Here is a 25,806-nt window from a genome sequence, read left to right as displayed (position 1 = left end):
CCACTTTGTCTGCCAGCATGTTTCAGTACCCATAGTAAGGTCTGACTCATTTCACATGAGGGGAAAACTTCACCACATCCAGGTAACGTGACTGAGATGGCCTAGGGAACGTTATCAGCCAAAGCCTACAGAATTTCTGCATTAACCCAGGACAGCTGAATACTCTGTAGGAGCCTTGGGACACATCTAGAAAAGGATCAAGCAGAAAGCATGTTCATACAAGGAAGTGTTCATTCCCAACAGGGAGCTGGAAGAGGGGACGTTGTTTGTCTGTACAGAAGCAGCATATGAATGATGAAATGGTAGGTTTGTTGATAAATGCAGAGGCAGGCCTTCCCCTAATATTTACTGACAGAGATCTCTGAGGACAAAGGTTAGGACGAAGGAGCATTAGTTGTGTCTGTCTCTGTCCCACTGCATCCCTCCCCACCAGACTCTCCCACTCCCAGAAAGCTGCTTGGAATTAAAACCTCAGAATGTTCTCATCAATGAGAGACTCTAACAACTACTAATGGCTGCAGGAAGGCATTTTTAGACCACATTATACCTCTTCTTCATCCTCTCTGAACAGTAATCAAAGGACCAAGATTTCCAATTGTGAAGCAATTTTTTCCAATGGTAGCATCTGGATCATTGGCAGGGAGCAAGGGGAGCTCTGCTGCAGCCTTGGGCTGCCATCCAGGCCTGCCACATGGTGAGGCTGGTGCCGGGCAGGCCAAACGGCTCTGGTCTCCCAGCTGCTCTCTCCTTCTGACTCATCACCGATTCCAAAGAACTAATGGACTCGTATTCATTGGTGAACAAGCCGAGCAAGAGGGCCACAGGGGACTGTTGGGAGAAAAGGAGGCTGCTTTCCGGAGGCCCCCTTCTAAGTTACTTTGCATACATCTGTATGCTGGTCAGAAGCCTCTTGACAGGCCTTCCCTCCACCCGCCCCCAGACCATATTGGTAGTCTTGGGGGTGGGGTAGGAGGAGATGAGGAAAGCCGGGTTATACAGGAAAATCAATCAGCCCCACTTTTTTCATTTTTTTTAAAGAGGGGAGTTGTGGTGGTTGATAGATGAAAGGCAAAACCTACATCTCCCAGAGACCTCTCTCTCTGGGTGGAGAAAAGGGAGGAAGGAGAAAGGGTGAAGAGGCTTTTTCTGAGGGTTGTTCACTGGAGGCTGTTGTTCCGGATGGCCCATCACAAAGAGCTCAGGCTTTATTATCCATGCCACAGCTGTTTTAAATAAGAAGAATGGGAATAAGCCCAACCATCCTCTTCATGTTACTTACCGCTAATTATGGCATATATTTACATCTATAAAACAGTAGACTTTTTAAAACATCATTGAATGCCTCTTTATTGTGAAGAACCAACTCCCTATTTGAATTTCATAAACATTTAATACTTCAAAGAGTCTTAAAAGCTTGCTCTAATTACATCATGCACTGCTTTAAAGACTGGCTGTTTGCATTTCAAATTTCTGCAACTATCAGTATTCTCTTTTTAAAAAATCAATATCTGCTACAAATCATAAGGTGAATAACTGGGATTTCAGCTACAGTTCCAAAGCTGGTGCATTAGCCAATTATTTCAGATTAAGACAGTTAATGAAGCCTAGTAGCAATGGGGTGATTTCAAGAGTGAAGCACACACTCGGATACGCAGATGGAAAAATGGAGATTCCCAATGCTGCTTATAGTTCAGCTTGGTAAGAAGGAGGTGATTTCACAGCTCGTCTGCCACCTGATGGAGGTTACTGCTGGGTTCGGGATGATCAGCACACTCCACTACTGGTACATTCCATCCAGACGATGGATGTCTTTCTATCTCTGTCTCTGCTGTCACTCTATCTCCCCTGGCATATTGTCTTGCATTATCGGTAGGTCCAAATTTCATTCTCTCTGTTGAGGGGGCTGTGGCCCTTCTGGTCACACAGATCAGTGGTCTGGGAGTCATCCTCAACATGTGGCTCTCTCTGGGGTCTGCTGTATGTACCAGCTCTTGAGGTGATTGTTAAATATTCCATGTGAACATTTAAACCTCACAAATAGGCAATTGCTACAGATCATAGCTTGATTTATTGTTTTGTTGACTGTCTAGACTTAAGAAAGAGGCAGACAAAATGTTATTAACGCAGAGTAAACTTAAAAGAATGTTGTGTGCACACTTTTTTTGGTAAGCCTATTGTTAAACATTTACCAGCACACTCCTAATTTTACCTCATCTTATAGAGCCATCTGGCTGCCAAATCTCTCCCATTTTATCTCTACAACAGCCCCTGTATCTGCCCCCTTCTTTCTACTTACACAGTCACCACCCTAGGTCAGACTCCCACCTCTGCCCATTGGTCTCCCTGTCTCAAGCCACCCCTGCCCCTCCTTTAATCTATTCTCCATTTAACTGCTACTATGATGCAAGAGACCTTCTCACAAACTAAAGCAACTATTTTACGGGATGTTGGCAGAAATCCTAGCTTTGGTGCCTGGCACATAGTAAATGCTTAATAAATGCTTACTGACTGACTGATAGGAAAACCTACTTTAAAAAAAAAAAAGCTCACAATGATCTTTCCTTCTTGCTATCTACTCAAAAAGAAGTGAAAACTCCTCCTCTTCCTCTTTGTATTACTACTGCTGCTAATAACAGCTAGTACTTATATGATGCTTTAAGGCTTACAAATTGCTTTACGTGTGTTATTTAATTTAATCCTGTGAAATAGGTTCTATTCATATCTCCATTTTACAGATGAAGAAGATGACGCCATGAGGTTAAGTGAATTGACCAGAGTCAAATGCAGCTAGTGTCTAAAGGAAAATTTGAACCTGGGTCTTCTTGCCTCCAAGTCTAGTTCTCTGTCCATTACTACCCAACTCCAAGATTCACAGAAAACTAAGGATTTTGGTCTTTACAAGTACAAAGAGTTCATTCTAGAGACTTGCAGAGATTGCGCTAATTCCAGAGAGAATAAAAATCTATGTGTGTACAACGATTCAGGTTCAGGAAAGATCATAAAAGTGTTGATGGAACACCTATCTGCTCTCTGGGTTATTGGAAAAGATGGAGTGTTCTTTGAAAAAAATGGGAGAAATGTTCCAAAAGCAGTGATGGTTAGAAAAATAATCATGGTAATTAACGTAGGTAATGTAGAAAAGAGATGAGAAAGAAGCATGAGGTGACAGGCATGAGGCTTTTTCAACAGAAAGCAGAACTCTCGGGTCCCGTGGGGAAGCAGGGCTCTCTCTGCTTTGTAGGATGGCAAGGATCCACAGGTGCCACCTAAAAGAAGACATCTAGGACTGGACACAGGGCAAACATGGAGACCTGGTGGTTGGTGATATGAAGCTGCGGGCTACCAAGGTGGTGAAATATTAGTATGACACGAACAAGAAAGAGATTTGCTGTCCTCTCAGAGACAGACATGAAAGAAGGCTGCTAGTGCCTTGTAAACACTCAGAACCACTGCCCACTTCTGGTAACATATTTAAAGACAAGTATCGTCTAGAAAACCTTCCTTAAAATTTTTAAGTTCTGGGCAGGTAATTGAAGGGCACAGATGTTTTTCATCACTGCTACAGACTGAAGATTGGATTTAGGGCTGAACAATGTGTTAATAGTATTAGAGAAGAGGATCTGAAATTCTGTATCAGGGCTGAAGACGCATGAATTCCAGTATCTCAGATAGAAATTCAATGTTTCTCATCAAGATTGAGTGTGTATGCATATATACACATACACACACATATATATACAGACATGTTTCTGTGTATGTGTATACATATTTACCCATAAGCCAAATATTAGAGAACATAACAAATACAACATTGGGAGAAGATTAGAAGTGGAAATACCCAGTAATCCACAAGAATATTCAGTAAAAATAGTAATAATAAGGCCAGTGAACATGGCTTCAATTCCCGGCAAAATTATAGAACATACTATTAAAGGTATGATTAGGGAGACTCAAGAAAAGGAAGCAGTAATCACAGAAGAACCAAAGTGGCTTCATCAAAAAGAAGTTATACCAGATGATTTTAATTTCTTTTTCTGACAGAGTGAACAGTCAATTAAATACTGTAGTTATAGACTACCAAGATTTCAGCAAAACATTTGACAAATCTTCTCATGCTATTTCCATGGACAAGACAGAGAAAAGTGGACTAGATCATAATATAGTTAGGCAGATTCAGAGCTGCCGAATGGCCAGACAGAGAGAGTAGCCATTAATGAGTCACTATCAATAGAGAAGGTCTCTTATGGAGTGCTCCAGGGATCTGGGCTTGGCCTGGCACCAAGTCAAAGACTTGCATTAAAATATACATGACATGCTTTTAAAATCTGCAGATGACACAAAGCCAGGAGGGATAGTTAACACATTAGATGAGATAGTAAGGATCCAAAAAGATCTCAACAAGCTATAAGGTTGGGATGAATATATAAGATGAAATTTAATAGGGTTGAGGTAAATTCTTATACGTGGGCTAAAAAAAATCAGTTTCAGATGAACATGATGGGGAATGTGGCTGGACAACAGTTTATCTGAAAAGGCTCTTGAGAGTTCCAGGGGAATACGATGAGTCAACAGAGTGAGTTGAGGGAATGTGGGAATGGAAGTATGATGTCACTGTGTGTGGAGCTCTAGGTATGGAAACTCCCTCCATTTAGGCAGATCAGCAAATTTTCCTGTAACTTTTAGTCTTATGGGAGATGGGAGGTGGTACCTCAGAGTTGTTTTAATTTTCATTTCTTTAGTCAATAGTGATTTAAAGCATTTTTTCATATGACAATAAACAGCTTTAATTTCTTCACCTGAAAACTGCCTGTTCATATCCTTTGACCATTTATCAACTAGGGAAAGACTTACATGAACTGATGCTGAGTGAAGTGAGCAGAACCAGGAGAATATTGCACACAGTAACAGCAACATGGTGCAATGCCCAACTTTGATAGACTCAGCTCTTCTCAGCAACACAATGATCTCAGACAATTTCAAAAGATTCATGATGAAAAATGCTATCCACATCCAGATAAAAAACTATGAAGTCTGAATGTAGATCAAAGCACACTGTTTTCTCTCTTTTCTTCTTTCTCGTGGTTTTCCCCTTTTGTTCTGATTCTTCTTTCACAACATGACTAATGTGGAAATATGTCAAGAAAAAAAAAAAACCCTTTTATTCTTAGAGAATTGACCAGGGCACAGAGAGGCCACGGTCATATAGCCATGTGTCAAATAGTACTTGAACCCATCTATCTGTGTTATGGGAGATGTCTGAAAAGGAAGAGGAATTCTTTTTAGATCATTAGGTTCTTCAGATACTACTGTTTGTGGATGACATTGTCCAGATACACTGAGCATTAGGACAATGCAGGGTCTTCTCATTGAGATCCATGGTCACCCTAAAGAGATAAGCCTAATAAACCACCCAGCAAAAACCAAGTGGATGAAAAATGTAAATTATTCAGACTAGAGGATACAGTTTGATGGACAGCCCACTCAATTAGTTCACTAGTACATATCCATTGTCCTGGTGGATGGACAATGAGTCAGACTCAGTTGAACTGAGAAGGAAAAAGGGAAAGAGACAAGCATTTATTAAGTGCCTACTATATGCCAGGAACCGGAATAAGTGCCTTACAAATATGACCTCATTTGAGGATGATAGATTAAGAGATAGGGATGAATTACTTTTGGGAAAGTACTTTCAATGAGACCAAGGTGTTAAAATCTCATGTTTTTAACACTAATGTTCTTCTGGTGAGGTTCCATGGCTGTGAATCATGGAACACCACAATCTCAGAAGACACTATTATAGGTGACCCAAAGGTCAATAAAAATGGGCAGTGTAGTCGAAGTGGGCTACAACACACCCTCAGACTAGAGTGCAAGAAGGCTACATGTAAAAGGTCGTTTTTTTCTGACTTCCCAAAAACCCAACACAGTGGGAAGATGGGCAATTATAAATACCTACTGTGTGTAAGTAGAAGCTTTAATAACAATTGGTAAGAACAGCCTCGGCATCTGAAAATAAAGGCTAGATGCTGGACTTCCTGATTCTCTTCCTCTCCCCAAAACTACTTCATCGCCCCCACGGAAAGACAATATTCTTCAGAACCCAAGAAGTTTCGAGACGAGATACCAGCTGAGGAAAAAAGGAAATTGAATGGAAAGAAGCCATTTCCACTAATAGTCGTTCAAAGCATGTGGAGACCAAACTGTTCTGTCCTCTGAAACTCCCCCTCCCACGAATAGCAACCGGAACATTAGGCATAAAAACGAAAGACTCGGGCCTATTATTTCATCTTAAATCTGATGCGATTCAATAAGAAACAGACCGAACCCCCGAGGGAGCCCAATCTGTTTGTTTAATGCGTCCTCCAGTTTCTTCTCCTTAAATAAAACCTGGGCAGTTTATCTACAGCGTCTGTCATGTTGTCCAATGACTCTGACTCAAATCCTTTGAAGATACAGGCATCTGCACAAAGCTGCCTCCGAGAGTCTGACTAGAGAACTTCAGCGCTGAGTCCAACACTACCCTCTCTTCCTTCTCCCTTCCTTTTTCTCTTTCTTCAAGACTTAAGATCTATGCCACGATTTGGGATGAGTGAGACCATTGTCCCAGAAGGCCCCTCAGCCTCTGCATTTGTTTATCCCCACTCCCCAGTAAAGGAAATGCTAATCTAACACCCTACTTCTTTCTCAAGTGAGTAAGAGAGTGTTACCAGCCTTTTTAACTCTAGTTTTGGGCTCTCCTCCTTAGGACAAGAGAAATCTATACCTTTCTCCCTTAGCCTGATAAATCACCCTGAACATTTTTAAAAGATATATGATCACAGATCTGGGTCTAGAAGGGCCTCAGCGGTCATCTGTTAGTGTGACACCCTCATTTTTGCTGATGCGGAAACTGAGATACAGGGGGATACGGTCAGAGGTGGAATTTGAACCCTGGTCCTGGGGCTCTAAGGGCAGCAAGGTGATGTAGCAGATAGAGCGGTGGGCCTGGAGTCAAGAAGACCTGAGTTCAAATATGATTTCAGATACTTCCTAGCTGTGTGACCCCAGGCAAGTCACTTAGATCTGTTTGCCTCAGTTTCTTCATTTGTAAAATGAGCTGGAGAAGGAAATGGCAAACCACTCCAGTATCTTTGCCAAGAAAACCCCTAATGGGGACACGACTGAAATGACTGAACAACAAACCACAAATACACAACTTATTTATTTTTTGAAATGAAAAGAAGATTTGCTAAATTAATGAATAACATAAAAAATTTACGAAGACAGGACTTCAAAGGAGAGTTTTTCAAAGACTTTAGGAGCACTACAAAGGTTAAACAACTTGCTCATTGCCACAGACATAATAAATAGAATGTGAAACCAGGTCTTCAAGTAAGATGAATTTTATAATCACAGGATCACGACTTTGAGCTGAAATGGACATGAGAAGTCATCTAGCTCAAGCTGCTGACCTTATGAAGGAAACTGAGACCCAGAGAGATTCAATAATTTCCTTGAGTCCACACCTGGATTTGAACTCAGATCTTGGCCCCCAAATCCAGCCATCTACCCACTGCACCGCTTACTGTCCTTACCAAAGAAAACAAGCATTTAAAATTCTGCTGCTCTGCAAAAGCACTGTATAAATGTGTGTTTTAATGCTACAGGGTTCTCATATTAAATGAAATCACATGTGAAGTGCTCTGGAAACCAGAAAGCACTATGTAAATATTATTACTATATTATTGTTCATCATATTAATTCACTGGCTGATGCTGATGTAAGCTCTTAGATGTGACTGTCTTGCATACGACCCTGGGCTGCAGCACCCAACACACCTCTGAAATGAAGCCCATTAATTTGTAACTCCATGGGCCCATCTATGAGAATCTGTTGAGCATGCTGGTCATATAAACAACACCGAGGGAATGTTTAACCTGCTGAAGAGTCAAAGTAAACAAGAGACGCCTAAGGACTTTCCAAACTACTTCTGCAGCAAGTGACCTTTGTCTATAATCAATGTGCCCATGAGAAGTGATTCCTACAGACTTGTTGAAGCAGATACAAGAAAGACAAAAATGGCTTTTCTTTAAAAACAACTCCTCTACCATTTCAATTTGTTTCATTAATTTGGATGGGACTTCCCACACCTGTTGAGTTTTCCAGCTGTCTGAGTTCCTTATTTCTCAACCCATGTTTACTTAAGACCTCAAGTCTCATGGGTCAGTAATATAATATTTTAGTGCATTCCCCCCAGCCCCACCCCAAACTGATGAGCTTCTCCCTATTTAAACCACCAGATGGCGGCTCCCAATTCAGAAAACAAGATTTTCATCGGGTATTTATTTATTAGCAAGAAAGGTTCCTGTGGTAGTCAAAGGTTACTTCACAATTCAAGTCTCTGGGTTTGTGGAAAACCTTAGTCCAGAAACTGACACGCTAACAAAGTAAGAGGAAATTAAACAAACCAAGCATCTGCAAACTGCGCTCAAAGGGCTTTATAAATTGGAGCCCAGTCCACACGTGACCAAACGCCAGGCTCCGGCTTCCTTTTTATCTTCATGGAAAGATGGGGAAATGGAGAAAGACAAGCTGAATAGATCCTCCCAGGGCGGAGGTCGACGCAGTATCATAGCTGGGAAGGGCAGGGAGGCTTTTAGCAGCCAAAATATTGTGTGTCTATTCTTAACATGGTTTTACTGCTTACAGGACAAAGTAATTTTTAACTTTTGGGGGGCTGCCCATGAACCAGAAAACACACACACACTCCCTCTCTCCCTCTCTCTTTCTCTCCCTCTCCCTCTCTCTCTCTCTCTCTCTCTCTCTCTCAGTGAAGTCGACCAGCTGTCTGAGTTCCTTAGTTCTCCAGGCATGTTTATTTATTTAATGACGAGAAGGGGATTAAAAAGGAGGCTTGGTTTTTAGTGTCCCCACCTGTTCTGAAAACCCTCTCTCAAATTCACTCATCCAAGACGCTCCATCCTGACTAATTGGACAAAGGTCCATTTGCACCATAAATAAGAACCACTACTCACCTCTGCTTCCTGCACAGGCAAAAGGGAGCAGTTAATTTCACTTTAATGAACACTCGTTTTCCAATAAAACTTAATCACAACCAAACTCATCTTTGGTCAAGAAAACTCTACCGCTAATATTACTGGGTCACTTGCCCCATCATAACACTGTTCTGGAATGGGTTGTCCCTCCATGATACACCTCTTCTTTTGGGACAAACTGGTGGTGTTTGGCAGAGTACCCATGGTTTAAACTGTCCCCCACAGTACATATGGCAGCATCAAGCACTGTTTCCCTTTTCCTCCTCTCCTTGGAACATCTCATATTGGAGTCATTGTCAGAAACAACTTAGACCTTTTAGGAGAATGTGGGTGGTCAGTGGGAGGAAGGAAAGAAGCTGTGAAAGGCAGTATCACAGCGTAGGAAGCTGGCACAAGGACTAATCTATGCCCCCACCAAGCTGATTTTTAAAAAATTCACTTTCCTCCCTAGCCTGAAATGCCACCAATTCGAGATTCATTGGGAGTTTTAACAAGCTTCTCTTTTTTTAAAAAAAAATGTTGCTACTTCTGGGGAAGGAGAAGAGACTTTTCAGTCACTCACTAATGAGTAATGTCACCTGTGTGACCTTGGGCAAATTATTTTATTTTCTAAGCTTCAGTTTCCTTATCTATAAAATGAGGGGATTAGACTAAATTATCTTCAACATCCCTTTCGGCTTTAATCCTGATTCTATGATCCTAAATCAAGATTGCTTTCTTCCAAACCTTAATTTGTGATGAATAGCACTAATAATGATATGAGCTGAGATCTTTTTAGAGAATGAATTATAGAAGGAGGTGATTTTGGAGCAACTTATAGAATAGAACATGTTGGAGTGGTAAGAGGATGTTGTGGGAAGCATGAGGGGATCTCGAGACAACACCAATGGGACTGAGGAAAAGAACATTAATAGGTGGGAGAATGGTAAAGAAAAGGAGGTGGGAAGACGTCAACAACAATTCTAGCCTATTTCAAAATTCCGTCCAGAGCTGCACTCAGAAAAAAGGGTGGGTGGGAGGTGGGGAGACTCATTTTTTTTTTTCTTCCTGATGCATTCCATGTAATTCTAACTGCAAAGACCCAGAACTCCAGGCTGGTACTATCAGTTCATTTATATTATGAATTAAATAGGCATCTATTTGTGGGCTAACCTGAGAACTGCACCACGCTGAAGTTAAGTATGCAACCTGCAACACTCCCGAGAGGGGCTCAAACCAGATTAAAATGTAATTGAGAAATATTTAACAAAACTTTAAAAATAGAATAAAACACAGATAAAATTACACTTAAAAACTACACCAATATGTGGCCCACAAGGATCCTTACAGTGGATTAGTGGTCCTTTTTTCTATTTGAGTTTGATACCGCTGATGTACAGCATTGCTTCTGTCAGGAAATGTGTTCCATGTCCCCAAACAACGATCAACACTTTAAAAATCCATTTTCCTGAAATTGAGGATTGCCTGCACACAGAGTGAAATACGGTTTTCTTGCCTTTATCAACCAGGGGACTGTGTCATATTATACAACCACCTCAGGCAATCCCCATGCTGACAGACAAGCAAAAAAGACCCAATTGAGAGATGAGCAAAGAGATGTGTACAATGACCCTTCCCAAGGGACCATGAGCTACAATTGACTTTATTAGTGAACACACATATTTCTGACAAATCTATAGAAACCACCCAGCAGTTGGTATCTTACTCACCCAGAACTTTACAAGGAAGAAGGCATTCTGAGGACCCTTTCCAAACAATTCCTTTAAGCCACCTTTCTTCTCAGGAAATTTGTCATAAATCTGACGAATGTCCACTGATTCAAGCAATGGGTCACTGTAAGAATGGTTGGCGTGGCCAATGTGTACGAAGAGATGTTTGTTGTACTGGAAAAAACCAAGAGACATAATGTTACCCCTCACAACCTACTGCAGACTCCAGGGATATCACTAGAGTGCTCTCTTGTAGCGATATTTTGGGGGCTGCATTTCTGAATAAACTGATACTCCCCTTCCCCATAGGCAGGATGGAGGGAACTTACAAAGCCTGCAAAAAATGAGTCAGCAACAAAGATGATCTTTTTGGGGTCACATATGAGATAAAGGACTGGGCTTGGAGCCAGGAAGACCTGCACTGAAATCGTGTCTCAGATACCTACTAGCTGTACGATCCTAAGCAGCTAACTTAATCTCTGTAATCCTTAGTATCTTCATCTGTAAGATGGGGATTCACATGTATAGCTATCTCATAGGGTTGTTGCGAGGAGTAAATGAGGTTGAGATGTGCAAAGTGTTTTGCAACCTTTCAAGGGCTGAATAAATGTAAGCCATTATCATTAACCCTTCAAAACTGGCTTGAGGTTTTCCCTGGGAATCCAGAAGCCCCAAAAAGAGTCCGGGTAGAACAGATGGTAAGGGTGAGGTTAAAGTTTTTGAACAAAGCAGCAAAAAGCCAGAGTTTAAGGCAATTTTTAAAAAGTATGCAAGTAACACAATTATCTTTTATAAGAGGCTTATTTGATCTCCAACATATCACAAAATTTCAGAGATGTGGCCTAGGTGGAGTGTGACAAAGATACCAAAGGGATGATTCCGCTCATGTTTCAAATGGCCAGTCATGGATGTGTGCTTTGGTTCCTGTTTTTTAGAGGGTTGTACTTTGGAGGAGCCACATCTGGATATTCAGTGAAGGTCATCTTGGGGTGAGTCATGTGCCCCTGCTCTGGTTCAAGCTGACATGGATAAAACGCCTGACCCATCATCAGCAGGGCATGTGTTCTGAGTTGTCTCTCCAGAAGGGTGTGGGAAGTTTTAATGAGTGAATGAACAGTGGACCACAATTATCAGTAGAGAAATCAGGGTGCCCCTGTTGGCCGTTATTCTGGGAAGGCTAGGGACCTTCAGGGAAGGGGCAGTGCCTACATTCTCTGATGGCCGGCATCATACATGCATCAGATGGCTAGGACAAGGATGAAGCGAAGGTGCGGCCAGGGAAAAGAACAGGACTATGCGGCAGTCAGAAAGAAAATTAGGCAAAAATCATTGTTTCGCCAATTGGTGGACGAGTTCTTCTTTTGTTACAGTCAGTAATGCAGAAGCAGCTACAGCAGAATTACTAGGGATTCAGAGCATAGAAAATAGGTTGGTTATTTGAACTCTGACACAGATAATGAGAGGACAAGGAGAGACAAGTGGAAAAGACTATGTGAGATCCACTAAAGGCCTTCCCTTGCTTGCTTAAAGTCCCAACTAAAATTCCACCTTTTACAGGAAGCTTTTCCCAACCCCTCTTAATTCTAATGCCTTCACTCTCTTCATTATTTCCTATTTATCGTGTACATAGCTTGCTTTGTATATGTTTGTTTGTATGGCATTTCTCCTCTTAGAGTGAAATCTCCTCTAGGGCAGGGACTGTCTTTTGCCTCTTTCCCCCAGTCCCCCGGTGCTTAGCACAGAGCCTGGCACATAGTAGTCACTTAATAAAAATTAATGATTGATTGATTCGAAGTCTCAATTCCCTGGAAGTATGGAAATAGAAGATGTGATTCAGACTGGCTCTTCCTGCCCCTGGCCAGTGTGTATCTAGGTTTAAATCACTTACCTTCTAACCATGCTATGTGGTTATGGAGAAGTCAATTAGACTTTCAGTGCCTCAGTTTACACATGTGTAACATTGGGTGGATAGGGGTGGTGGCAATGATATTTGTACTACTTACAAAGTACTTTACATGCCTTAAAGCTCTATACAGATGCAAATTATTAATGTTATTGGTTGGAAAGGACAGTACTGAGTGTCTTTAGACTGTCTTCCCAACTATACACAAAAACCTTAGAAAGATGCCAAGAGAATGAGGAGTTACAGGATCTGGCTACTAAACACTCAAACATTTGATTAAGACAATTATGGAAGAGGAAGCTGCTGCACCTGAGAAGTGACCCAAAAGAGGGTCTTAAGGCTCCCTAAAGTCAGACAGAGATGGTGAATTATCTTTATGGGAGAGATGGTTAATAAAAACCTCACAAAGTTACAGGGCACTACTAACCAAATGACCACCACAACACAGAATCATGGCCCTAGGGAGTCAAGCACAAGAGGTGGAGTCGGGAAGACTTGGTTTTAGATCTCCCCTTGACACTTACAACTGTGTGACCCTGGGCAAGGCCTGATTTTCTTTCTGCCTCATTTTTCTCAACAGTAAAACGGGGATCATGATAGGTTTATTTTGAGGATCAAATGAGTTAATATTCGCAAAAGAGAGCTTAACACAGTATAGTTCCTGACAAACAGTCAGCACTACTGAAATGTTCATTCCCTTCCCTTCCCATTCCCCTTCCAATCCCTAGGCTTTTTGTACAACCTGAAGCTTCTGAATTAGCTGGACATCTTGGAGATCAGAAAAATCTGTGATTCAGAAAAGTGACAAGGATCTTGAGGTTTTTATAAAAGTTTACAGAAAGGAAAAATCCCACCTGAAGACTGGAGATAGCAAAAATGCTTAATTTAAGGCTTTATTTTAGGATGGAACGCTCTGCTCCATGAAAATCTTCATGTTTCCCTCACACTGAAAGCCAAGTTAAAGAAAGTATTCAGGAACAGGGCTCAGATCATGGAGTCTTCCCAGTTTCAAGATACCTAACAAGTCCAAAAAGCAGCTGTAACAGTTGTCTGTAGATCCTGCCAATGAGCCAGATGCTACTGCACCAAAAATTTCAGGATGGTATAGCAGGTCGGACAGCTGGGACACCACCGGGCAATGTTCTTAAAACATAAATGTATAATCTGGTACGAGAGGGAGGGGTATGGTGTGGGTTGTAGGAGGAGAATGGGGATGTGAGCACCCACACAGGGAGTGCTGGTCATTACATTCTCTTCATGCTATGATGATAAATGGATTCATTGTTTATGCCATTTGTCAGGGCAGTTGGGTCATATCTGTATACAATGTTAAATCATGACAGGGTCCTAGGCTCCAACAAATTTAAACGAAAGTACCCAAAATGTCTCCTATAGCAGGAGCTAATGAAATCACTGTGATTTAAGATGGAGATCAAAGCAAGTTCCAGACCAAATGGAGGGAATCTGTTATTAGTATGACATTACTATTCACATTTTAACCTGCTACTGGAGGAAAAAACTCTGGAGGAGTTTGTATGGGGGAAGGGAGCAGCCACATCCCCACCCCCTACCCTTCCTTCTGCTCTTTTTAAAATCTCTTTTCGCCAGTTTTGTACATAGATGGTCTTTTTAGGTCGCTGTTGTTCAAGAACGGCATTGTCTCTGCAGGGAAGGAATATAGGGAAAGCACAGGCTGTCAGGAAGAGGTCCCAACACAGTGGCTGCAGCTCATGAGGACCAGAGAACAATAGATCCTAAAAACCGTGTTTCCCTCACTCTTTCCTTCTTGTTCCACTTCTTTCATATTTAAAGGAAAAAAACAAAGGCAGCCACTTACACTCCCAATAAGAAAGTTTCTCCAAAGCTGCACCAGCCCTGGCAGCTGTTCCAGCCGGCTCTCGGGCTGCCCAGAAATGTGAGTTTCTGTTCAGCTCGAACAGCTGTCGGAGGAAAACCTTCCATCTCTGGAAAAGCCAGTGCAGCAACACAGACCTCAGAGGAAGCAAACCAGCTCAGCAGGAAGAGAACCGGAAAGCAGCGAGTCTGGACAAGTCTCTCTCTCTGGAGTAATTTAGCATTGGCTCAAAGGTGTCCTGTACCTCCTTGCCTGAAGACACTTGCTCCTTCTGAGCTGGTCTTCTAAAAATTCTAAATATGTGAAGCATGCAGGGCAACCATGAAAAATGACTGTTGTCAAGGAAAAATTATAATCCACTTAGGAATGTAAAGGAACCAAGATAAATAAGTTACGCATGTCAAGGGATGCTAGCAGACAAGTTGTAACAGGGAAAGGAAAAAAATCCTCAACATTCATTTTTCAGCAGTAACTCAGACATCTGAGTGTTCCAAACTGTTGCACTCTGAGACCAGGAAGGCGGGAATCACCTGGTGATTCTAAAGACTTGCTAGGAGACCAGGAGGAACAAAAAGATAACTTTGTCAAAGCACAGCCAGGGGAAGTTAAAATATTATGAATGGATGAATGAAAATGCATTAAGCAAATGTGTAATTACAAAACACTATGCTAACTGCTGGGGGTACGAATAGAAAACAAGCCAGTTGAGGTTCTGGAGGAGCTCACATTCTGAGAGGGGGAAGCAACTACATTTCAGTTATAAATCAGATTGCCAGGATTCATAGGGTGGAGCCCTTTAACTTCATACCCCTCCCTCCTCTTCCTTTGGGTAATTACAAAAAGTGAAATTACATCAACTGTGAATGGGGGCGTGGGGAGGGGGCAGAATTCCACAATTGTGCATATGCAACTCTGGAAGTTACTTTGCAGATTTCTTACCACCTTAAGGCACTCCCTATGCACATCTATCACAAAGAAGCATCTTTTAGGTCTTCAGGGCAAATACCAACTCTACTTGAGGCTTATTCTGCAGCCCTCCAAGCCCCAATTGCAAATTACTTTCTCAGCACTTCTCCAGTCCAAGGGTGGTTTTCTCCCAACAGAAGTCAGCTCCTTGAGGGCAGAGATAATTTCCTTTGTGTTTCTAATCCTGGTATACAGGACAAAGAGTATATATAATAAGCATATACTTAGTAAAGAAAACGCAATAGGATTACCTGAGTTCTCTATCTGCCCCCAGGAAGGGTGCAAGGATCCCTTTCACCACTTCACTTTCATTTTCTAGAGTTTTTCCTTTATTGTCATTCCTTTCCCTTCCCACGGTCTGATCAAGGACAACTCCTTGAGCTGCCCTGGTGAAGGAGGGCAGTGCCTTTCCGGTCAGGACTTCTCACCAGACTGACCACTGGTTACATCCATGGTTAGTCCCCAAATGGAGGGGAGGATGCTGCATTTGGATAGTACCTTTCCCAAAAGGAGGCAACCTTTTGAATGGACATCCATGCCTAAGTATTAGAAAAGAAATATCATTGGGAAAGCAGATGGGTGGGGTCTATACTGACCAAGAAAGAAGCAGTGCACTGGCCGGGCTCCTTGGTGAAACACAGATAAAAAACCAGTATTTCCACCTATCACCTCATTTTAATGAAGTAAGTAGGTTAACACCCCAAACAGCCGTGAAATATTTTAAACCTGCCCAAGAGAAAGGCTGAAGAAAGAGGTGACATGAAGGTGAGCGGGGTTACCATGAAACCTTTATTTTTTAGGACAGAGCCTAATAGCCTTGTTGAGAATTACATTGGAAGACCACCCACCCACCATGTTCCACAGGGAGATCCTTCTTTCCAAATACGTAATAAAAAACCTGGAGCTTCACTAACACATACACCAGGTCCAAATCAGACACAGTGTAACACTGTGGAGAAACCTTAGGGCCAGGAAGACCTAGGTTCAAATGCTGCTTCTGACACTAGGTGACCATGAACACTTACTGACTGACCACAGGCAAGTCAATAAGTCACTCTGAGTCTCAGTTTCTTCACTTCACAGAGGGCAATAAAACCTACAGCACCTATACAATTCCATACTTTTACACTGGCTCTCCCTATTCCCATCGCCGCTTTCTACACCTGGCATACTCTCTCTCTTCATTTCTGCTTTTCTGAATCCTTACTTTCCCTTCCTTTAAGAATCAGCCCAAGGGTACCTTCTGCAAGAGGCCCTTCCCCAAACCCCCTATCTGCTAGAATCTTCCCTTCTGAGGTTAACTTCTACTTACTCTGTCTGCATCTTGTACATATCTAGTTACTGACACAATCTCCTTCTTATTAGAATGTAAACTCCTTGAGGGCAGGGGCTGTTTTTGCCTTTTTTTTTTTTATTTAAATCTCTGGTACATAGTAAATGGTTATGACAGGGGACTGCTTGAAGAACAAATGAGATAATGTATGTTAAATCTCTTTTCAAACCATAAAATGCTATAAAAATATAAGGGTTCATTAAAAAAAAAAAACTATCAGGAAGTCCTGATCTTCCTGGACTGAATTCCACAGAAATCACCAAAACTATGGAGTGAGGTATGTTTGTTTACCTCATCAGAAAGTGCAAAGTGCTTTGTAGATATATTTACATAGTCATATGGATTACAAGTGTGACAGGCATATGATGAACATGCAAGAATGCTAAACATTTGTATGATGCCTTATGTTTGAAAAGCACTTTCACACCCCTCCCTTCCCCCACTTCCTAATTTGATCCTTACAATCATAGGATTTTCCAGATGAGCAAAGTGAGGATTAGAGGGGTTGGGTGACTTGTGCAAGGTCACAAGGCTAGTAAATCCTGGACAAAGGGACTTGAATCTAGTCCTTCCGGCACCATATTAAGGGTACTTTCCATTATCCTAGCTAGGCTGCATTCTCATACAGTACATCAAATATGTGGTGTTAGGCATGAAAGGAGGGAAGAGCCCAAGGCTATTACTGTACTGTTTTACAGAAGGTCCTAAAGAGAATCATTATCTAAGAAGAGATTTGGGCATATCTCCTTCATAGGCACAGTGATTGATGAGGCAGCCCCAGAAGGCAAGGGACATCTTGGTGGTGCATGGGACTTGCCAGCTCTGGGCTCTTAGAAAGTGTAGCTGCTAAGAAGAACAGGATGCCCCACAGGGAGAGCAGAACTCTTTATACTGCTGGGAAAAACCACTGTGATGAATCCCACTCGTCTGGTCTTCCTCATGGAATGCCTCTGGACGATAGCTACACTTTCCCTAGCTCCTGAGATTTAGTTTCCAAGAAGGCTACCAGTCTTTCTAACCTTACCGCCCTCTTGTTTCCCTCTACAAAAGCTAGGCAATAATTATTTGGCTTCCTTTCCTCTCTCCCTTCATGTACGGTCAACTGGCTGAAGTCATCTTTGAAGAGTCCACGGTTTAAATGGCCCTGACTGGAAATTATAGACTTTGATATGAAACATGTAAAAAGCCCATTTTCAACTGTTACTAACTTATAAAAAAACATTTTTTTCAGAGTCTTCTCCATAGAATCTTTTGTTTCCCCTTGTGTTTCTAGTTTCGCAGCATTATCCTGATTTTATACCAAAATCAACAACTACCAAAGTTAGCATACTTTCTATTCCAACAGTTACAGTCAGCAGAGGGAGCTCATGATACTCACTTCCTTCTCTCCACCACCTAAGAAAGAGTGTAGACCATTTCATTTGCTGGCCACAGAATCGAGATAGGGCTATGAATCCTGGGCCACCAAACCATCCGAGGCACCTCCGTGTTGAAATCTGCCTCTAGGATCAGAAATCAGGCAGATTCTAATGGCCTTTCTCAATGTTCATTCTTCTTGATCTCTCCACAGCCTTTGACACTGTTTATAACAGACTTCTCTCTCGTATTCTTTCCCCTCTCTGGGTTATCATGATGCTTCTTTACTTTAGTCTCTTTAGTGGAATCTTCCTCCCCCATCGTGCTCATTAACAGTGGATGTCCCCTAAGGGTCTGTCCTGGTCTCTCTTCTCTGCTCTCTCTACATTATCTCCCTAGAGATCTCCATAGTTCCCACAGACACAATGACCATCTGTATGCAAATAATTCTCAGATCTATTTATCTGGCCCTAAACACTCTCCTGACCTTTCACAGCCTCACATCACCAACCACCTATTGAATATCTCAAACTGGATGTATATATTAAACTCAACAAGTTCAAGAAATCTCATTATCCTTCCCCATTAAACCCTCCTCTTGTCCTTATGACTGCTGAAAGGACCATCATCCTCCCAGTTACAAAGGCTTCCAAAGTTGGCATCATTCAACATCCCAACGTAAATCTAATCTGCTGCTGAGTCTTGTAGCTTCTTCCTTTACAACATGTATACGTCTCCTTCTTTCCACTCACATAGCCACCATCTTCCTGTCCTGCCCCGGCTATTTCAATAGCCTGCAGGTTGGCACAACCACGTCACCACTACCAACCCCACTCCCCCCATCTCAATAAATGCTAGTTGCTCCTCATTTATTACTTCCAGGATCAAATAGAAAATCCTGTTTGGCATATAAAGCTCACCATAAACCTTGCCTTTCCTCTCCTTCCAGTCTTCTTACACTTTATTCTCTTCTAGGCACTTTATGATTTAACAACACCTACCTTCTTACTATCCTTCACATATTACACTGTCTGCTTTTTCAAATACTGCCCCTCCTGTCTGAAATGTTCTTCCTCCTCACCTCCAACTATGACCGGCCCGGCCTCCTTCAGGAATCAGCTCAAATCCCACCTTCTACAGGAAGACTTTCCTACTACCTCCTTTGGCCAGTGCCTTCCTTGTGAAACCACCTACTATTTACTTACCTTGTATATATCTTATATGTACATAGACTTTTGCATGTCATCTCTGCCATTAGAATATGAATGCCTTGAGGATAAGAACTGTGTTTCTGCCCCTTTTTGTATCCAATGAGCTCAGCAAAGGGTCCGGCACATAGTAAGAACTTAATACTTGCTTGTTGACTGACATACAACAAACATTTCAGCCACCTCCAATGATGAAATTCAGCTAAGTCCTATCTATAAAGTACAGTAAATTAACAACTATATGCAATTATAATGCAATTAAAATTGATGAGTATGAAGAATACAAAAAAATTTTAAGGTTTTTATGAAATTAATCAAAGTCAAAAAAAATCAGAATTAGAATAAAAATAAAGTAAAAATAAATGAGATTGACAAAAAAATTCTGACAGGAGTTTTAGAGACTTACTAGAAAGACATTAAGATACTTTATACTGAAACTAGTTTAAATGTAAGTAATCATTAAACAAGTTTAGTTATATTTACTGATGTGCAATGTTAATTATTTAATAACTTTTTTTTTTTTTAAAGAAAGATCACAAGAACAGAAAAGGTGGCATAAGACTGGGGAAGGGAAATTATCCTGATTTTCATAAAAGGGAAGTGAGCTGAATCTTTAAATTATAGCCTTGACCTGGAGATTCCTGGCAAAACTTAAGGCTCCATTAAAGTGAAAACGGTGTATCGACATTAAGAAATAGTGATCCCCAAGAGCCATAGGGGTGTCTTTGAGAACGAATCATGCCAATCTAACATCATTTTCTTTGGAGACAGAATTATTGGAATGAGAGAGATAGCTTGTTTAGATTGTCATAGATAGAGTTTATCTAGATTTCAATCTAGTATTTTTCAAAATCTCTTATGACATCTCTGTGGGCAAGACAGAGAAATGTAGACTAATATGGTAGCACAAGTCAGGGAGATTCCATGTGGGTTGAAAGAATAGTCATAAATGGAGCAAGGTCAGCTTGGAGAAAGGTCTCTAAACAAGCACTTGAGAAATCTTGGTTCTCTTCTGTTCAGCCTTCCTTGGATTTGGATAAAAGCATAGCGTAGCTCAGATAGCTAGGGGGTGAAGTAAAAGAAGTGCTGCTTTTAAGAGTCAGGAGGAACTGAGTTCAAATTTGGCCTCAGACACTTACTGACTGTGTGACCCTGAGCAAGTCACTTCACCCTGTTTGCCTCAGTTTCCCCATCTGTCAAATGAGCTGGAGAAGGAAATGGCAAACCACTCCAGTATCTCTGCCAAGAAAATCCCAAATGGGGTCACAGAGAGTCGGCCATGAAACTGTAAATAAGGATCCCAGTGGGTCACATGTTGGCTTAGGAAAACAAATCTTAACATTATCTATGTTCTATTGTATTTTTAAAAGTATTTCTCAATTATACTTTAATTTGGCTCAGCTGTACTTGGAAATTTGTGGCCTGTGGCTGCATGCTTCTTAATACCTCTGGTGCAGATGACATGAAGCCAAAAAGGATGGCGCTCTAATGCACTGGATGACAGTCAAAATCCAAAAGATTCTTTTCTTGTAAGGCCAGAAGCCTGGGCTGAATTCAATAAGACAACATTTAATTAGGAGAAATGGGCAGTCTTATATTGGGGTTAAAGAGCCAGATACAGTAGAAGAGGGAGAAGGCATGCCTAGCAAGCTATTTACCTAAAAAAGACCTAGAGATACAGACACTCTAAACGAGTCAACAGCACAATATGGAAACAGAAACAAATCAAAATGGAATTTGAGAAGGCAGATTTAGGCTTGGAATAAAGAGGAATTTCCTATCAACTAGAGCCTCCCCAAAGTAGAATGATCTGTCTTCAAAGATGTTGGCTTCTCCCATACTAGAAGACTTCAAGGGAATTAGAAGTGGCCACTTAAAACGGTTACCAAAGAAGGGATTCTTGGTTCCACTGGACTAGCTGGCCTTTGAGGTCCCTTTCAATACTGAAATTCTACCCTGCCCAAAAAAAGGTCTTTTCGGTTCAGTGAAGTGGGCTCTATCACACCTTTGCTTGATTCAGCTCTCCAAAGGAAAGACAAACGGATCACTGTTCTGCTTAAAGAAAGCCGAATCACTGTGTTAAGATCCCTGGGTGGCCCCCAGTCTCCTTCAAGCCCTCCAAATGGGCAGATCCAGGTTATCAGCTGTTTCCCATGGATCTTGTACATCATTCCACCTTATTCCTGTAGTGACTGATGCTCACAGTTCTTGCAATGCTTTTGGCTTCCCTGAGATCTTGGCCAAGGCTGTTGGGAGCTTCAGGTTTTGCTCTCCCTCACTTAACTCCTTGCTGCACGTCCTTAGGGTCAATTCAGCCTAGACTCTCACACCTGGCCATGTCTTTGTCCTTCAGATCTGATTACTCTCATTTTCCTCTGTATTTTGCCAAACCTTGCAGAAGCAAAAAATGGCTGATAAAATCTTAGCTGATGCAAACTCCCAACCCTCAGGAGAGCTTGTGCACCCCACTTCATTCTGCTTGATTAATGTCTTGCCTGTTGTACACACACAGCTAGCCTCAGACAATGTACAATAAAACTTTCTTTAAAAAAACTGTAAAAATTTAGACTATACTTCCTTCAATTCATCTCAATTAACCAAATTTTACTTTAGTAAGAGTAATTATCTGTGACTTTTGGAAGTCTTTCTCTATAAACTTAAAGAGGAAATTATCACCTCGTTTTAGTTATTTTCAAACAATGAGAAAAGCAACTCTTGTGAGTTTGGTTTTTGTTTTTTTAATCTTTGCTTTTGGAGGGGGGAAGGCAGGGCAATTAGGGTTAAGTGACTGGCTCAAGGTCACACAGCTAGTGTCAAGTGTCTAAGGCTGGATTTGAACTCAGGTCCCTTTTGCCTCCAGGGCTGGGGCTCTACTCACTGCACCACCTACCTGCCCCTGTGAGTCTGGTTTAATGGAGTTATCTATGGCTACTGATATAGACATAGACTTGAACTCCCTATTTTACCAGAGCCATAATGAGCTGGACAGACTACCTCTCCTCAAGCTTCGCTCAGGCCAGACTCAAGGCAGACTTACTGTATTACCTCTAAAGAGGTTCCATTAACTCCAAGCCACAGTCTGGCTCAGGTGACAAGATACCTGCAGCGTATCAGAGGCAAAGAGAAGCTTGAGGTAAAGAGTGGTCTGTGTTTTAGGGGGAGGGGACATCAGGGACAAAAGTTCAGCCTTCAGCTTTCTTTGCTGTCTTTCATCAAAGGGATCAAGGCCTTTGATAACATCTGGAGGTCTGGCTGCAGCAGCTGTTGTCAGTATGGCTGCCGAGAGAAGTTGGCGAGTTTCAAGATTTATCCATAAAGGAAGATGCAGCTGATTTGGAGACTGATAGAACTCTAATCCCTTTCTGATGGAAAGTCAGCTTGGAGGTGGCTAGGATCTATGTCTGATGATTTGGGAAATTTTCAGAGGAAGGAGTGATTTAGAAAGCTGCATTTCCCTTCAGAACCAGGTGGGACAAAGTGTCTTCTGTCCCGTATATCCATAATCAACTGAAGAATTGCTTTCGGGTCCTCTTTTCCAGTGGCGCTGAAGTTTCTCTTGCCCAGCTGCATATCCTGTGTCCCTTTGCAGATTTCCAAATCTCTCCCTCCACTGAACTGCAACTCAGAGTAAAGCCAGATTTTTATAACTTCCAGTTTCTAATACAATCTAAAACACTGTTCTCATTCCCCATCTAGAAAACATCTATGCTGCTTCTTTTCAAAAACCTACCTACACCCTGTACCCTTTTACATCAGTGAAGGTGTACCATACCTATGAATAAATTTTCATTTACATGAGAGGCATGCCAGAAGTGGAAAAGAAAAATCAGTTAAGTGTCCATTGGCAAATTATGAAGAAGCTGGGAAACGAAGCCCTCTAGGAATAATTGTAACCATGATAATAGTGATGTTAAAGTCTCTGAGCTTATCTAGTGTGTTCTGGTTTAAAAGAGAACTTTTCCCAAAAGAACCTCTAGGTCATGAAAGTAACACATTCTGCAGTTTACAGCTAAGTTTTCAGCTTGATGAGCTGAACTGACTGGCACAGTCTCACTGCTAGCCCTAGAGCTAGAAGTCAAACGCAGGTTTTTCATTCCAGGTTTAAGGCTCTTTCCGCCACAATGAATAGAACGTTATAACCAAGAGTCCTTGTCTTGGCTGTGCTCTGATCTCAGCCCTTCCCCAGGCTTCTAGCAAACTCTTTATGAGCCAGTACGGCAATGGATCCTTTTCCCTATTTGTCTCAGTGGAACACAGGGTAAGAATCCTGTCAAGAGAAGCATTCCTTGCTACGACTGGTAAGCTTTTAAAACCAGAAATTTAGCAGTGCAGATGGGCAAGGAGGCATTCCCTTATAAATTGAGCAAATGTGGACCTCTTTCTAAAGGTCCAACCCTCTAAGTTCCTGCACATCTCGAGTAAGGTGCAAAAGCCCAGTGAATGGTAGAGAGAAAAAGGGGATTAGGGTCTGCAGTCTGAGGAAGGGACTAACACTACTATTCCCAAACTACAGTAAACAAGTATCATGGAGATCTGAAGCAGGACTATTAAACAGTTGTTAAAAACTAACTTCCTAAGGACAACCTGGTATACTTAAAGACTGATATGCCAAAAAAAAATCAATCAACCAACCAACCAATCAATCATCATCATCATTAGCATTTTAATTTTTATTCTTTTTTTTTTTTGAGGCAATGAGGATTAAGTGACTAGCCCAGGGTCACACAGCTAGTATCTGAGGTCACATTTGAACTCAGGTCCTCCTGATTCCAAGGCCGGTGTTCTATGTACTGTGCCACCTAGCTGCCCCTAGCATTTAATTTTTAAGTAAAAATATCTTATTTATTAAAATATTTAGGGGCAGCTAGGTGGCGCAGTGAGTAGAGCACCGGCCCTGGAGTCAGGAGGACCTGAATTCAAATCCAGCCTCAGACACCTGACATACTTACTTAGCTGTGTGACTTCAGGCAATTCACTTAATTCCAATTGCCCTGCCTTCCCCCCTCCAAAAAAATATTTATTTTATTTGTTAAAATATTTAATTAACATAGTATCGATTTTTGCAAAAATCCTTTACATGTATTATCTCATTTCATCCTAACAAAAACCCTACAATGTAGGTGCTATTATTATCCTCATTTTACAAATGAAGAAACTGAGGCTGACAGAGGTTAAGTGATTTGCCCAGGGTCACACAGCTAAGTAAATGCCTGAGGCAGAACTGAACTCAGGTCTTCTGCCTGGAAATCTAATGTTCTATACACTGAGCCTCCTTGTTGCTCAGATAAAAACATCAAACTCTAAGCTTCAGGTTCAAGAAATAGTGCTTTTACCACCTACTTCTGATTTTATTTGTTATATGTGCAAATTTAAATAATAACATAATAGGAGTATTAAAAGGTATAAGGAAGCATGAAATTAAATTTTAAGCTCCCACCAAAATCCCACCTTCTACAGGAAGCCTTCCCAATCCCTTTTAATTCCAGTGACTTCCCTGTTTTAATTATTTCCTACTCCTACTTATCCTGATAGAGCTTTCTTTGTATAGATTTGTTTACCCGTAAGCCCCCTTGAGGGCAGGGACTGTCTTTTGCCTATTTTTGAATAGTCAGGGCTTGGCACAGTGCCTGGCATATAGTAAGAACTTAACAAATGTTTATTGATTTATCATTTTTTGGTTCTATATAGCTCTGGTCAGCATTTTCTTCTTTAGAATCCAGGTATATCTTATGGACTTGGGCCTGAGACACAAATTTAAGCCACAATGACAGCATTATTTTGGGACAGCCAGGTGGCTGGAGTGGATGCAGTGCCAGGTCCAAAGTCAGGAAGGCTCATTTTCTTGAGTTCAAATCGGCCTCAAATGCTTACTAGCTGTGTGACCCTGGACAAGTCACTTAACTCTGTTTGCCTCAGTTTCCTCATCTGTAAAATGAGCTGGAGAAGAAAATGGCAAACCACTCCAGTATAATCACTGCCAAGAAGAAACCCAAATGGGGTCACAAATAGTGGGACACGACTGAAATGACTGAACAACGACAGCATTATAGGAAAGAGAACTAATAGTGTTATTTCTTAAAAATCTAAAATTCTCTTTTAATTTTCCCTGCCCCCACCCCTCTCCTAACTCCATCAAAACAAAAGCAAAAAACATACTTTTTTTTTTTTTTATCCCAACGTCTGGCCCTTTTAGTTTCTACCAGATCTGCAATAAATTCTAGGTTCCTGTAGAACTGAAGACGTCTAGTCATATGCAGTGTGAAAAACCAAACTTAATGATATTGCAGACTTCAATTCAACAGACAGGGAAGCTGCTGCACATTGCTTTTGCTCACCCAGGCATATGAAATAGCGTCACTGCTGGCCAAGCTGGGCCCAAACAGGACTTCTAGAGTTGAACAAAATAATGCGTAGGGGGTAGTCCTAGGAATTTAAAGGAGG

At 41.5% G+C, this 25,806-nt stretch overlaps 1 protein-coding gene across 2 annotated transcripts in view; it reads right to left on the bottom strand.

Moving 5' to 3' along the window:
• TEAD1 (TEA domain transcription factor 1) overlaps positions 1 to 25,806 on the bottom strand; it is a 309,672-nt gene that overhangs the window by 28,605 nt on the left and 255,261 nt on the right. For both annotated transcript variants that reach the window (XM_036763073.1, XM_036763074.1), the window contains one exon: positions 10,745 to 10,918. In XM_036763073.1, coding sequence (XP_036618968.1) covers positions 10,745 to 10,918 — 174 coding nt within the window. The remainder of the gene's footprint in view (positions 1 to 10,744; positions 10,919 to 25,806) is intronic.

Source organism: Trichosurus vulpecula, chromosome 6, assembly GCF_011100635.1.
Source record: "Trichosurus vulpecula isolate mTriVul1 chromosome 6, mTriVul1.pri, whole genome shotgun sequence".
Classification (NCBI taxonomy): domain Eukaryota; kingdom Metazoa; phylum Chordata; class Mammalia; order Diprotodontia; family Phalangeridae; genus Trichosurus; species Trichosurus vulpecula.
The sequence above is the reverse complement of the archived record's forward strand: the minus strand, read 5'-3'. Positions and strand labels throughout refer to the sequence as shown.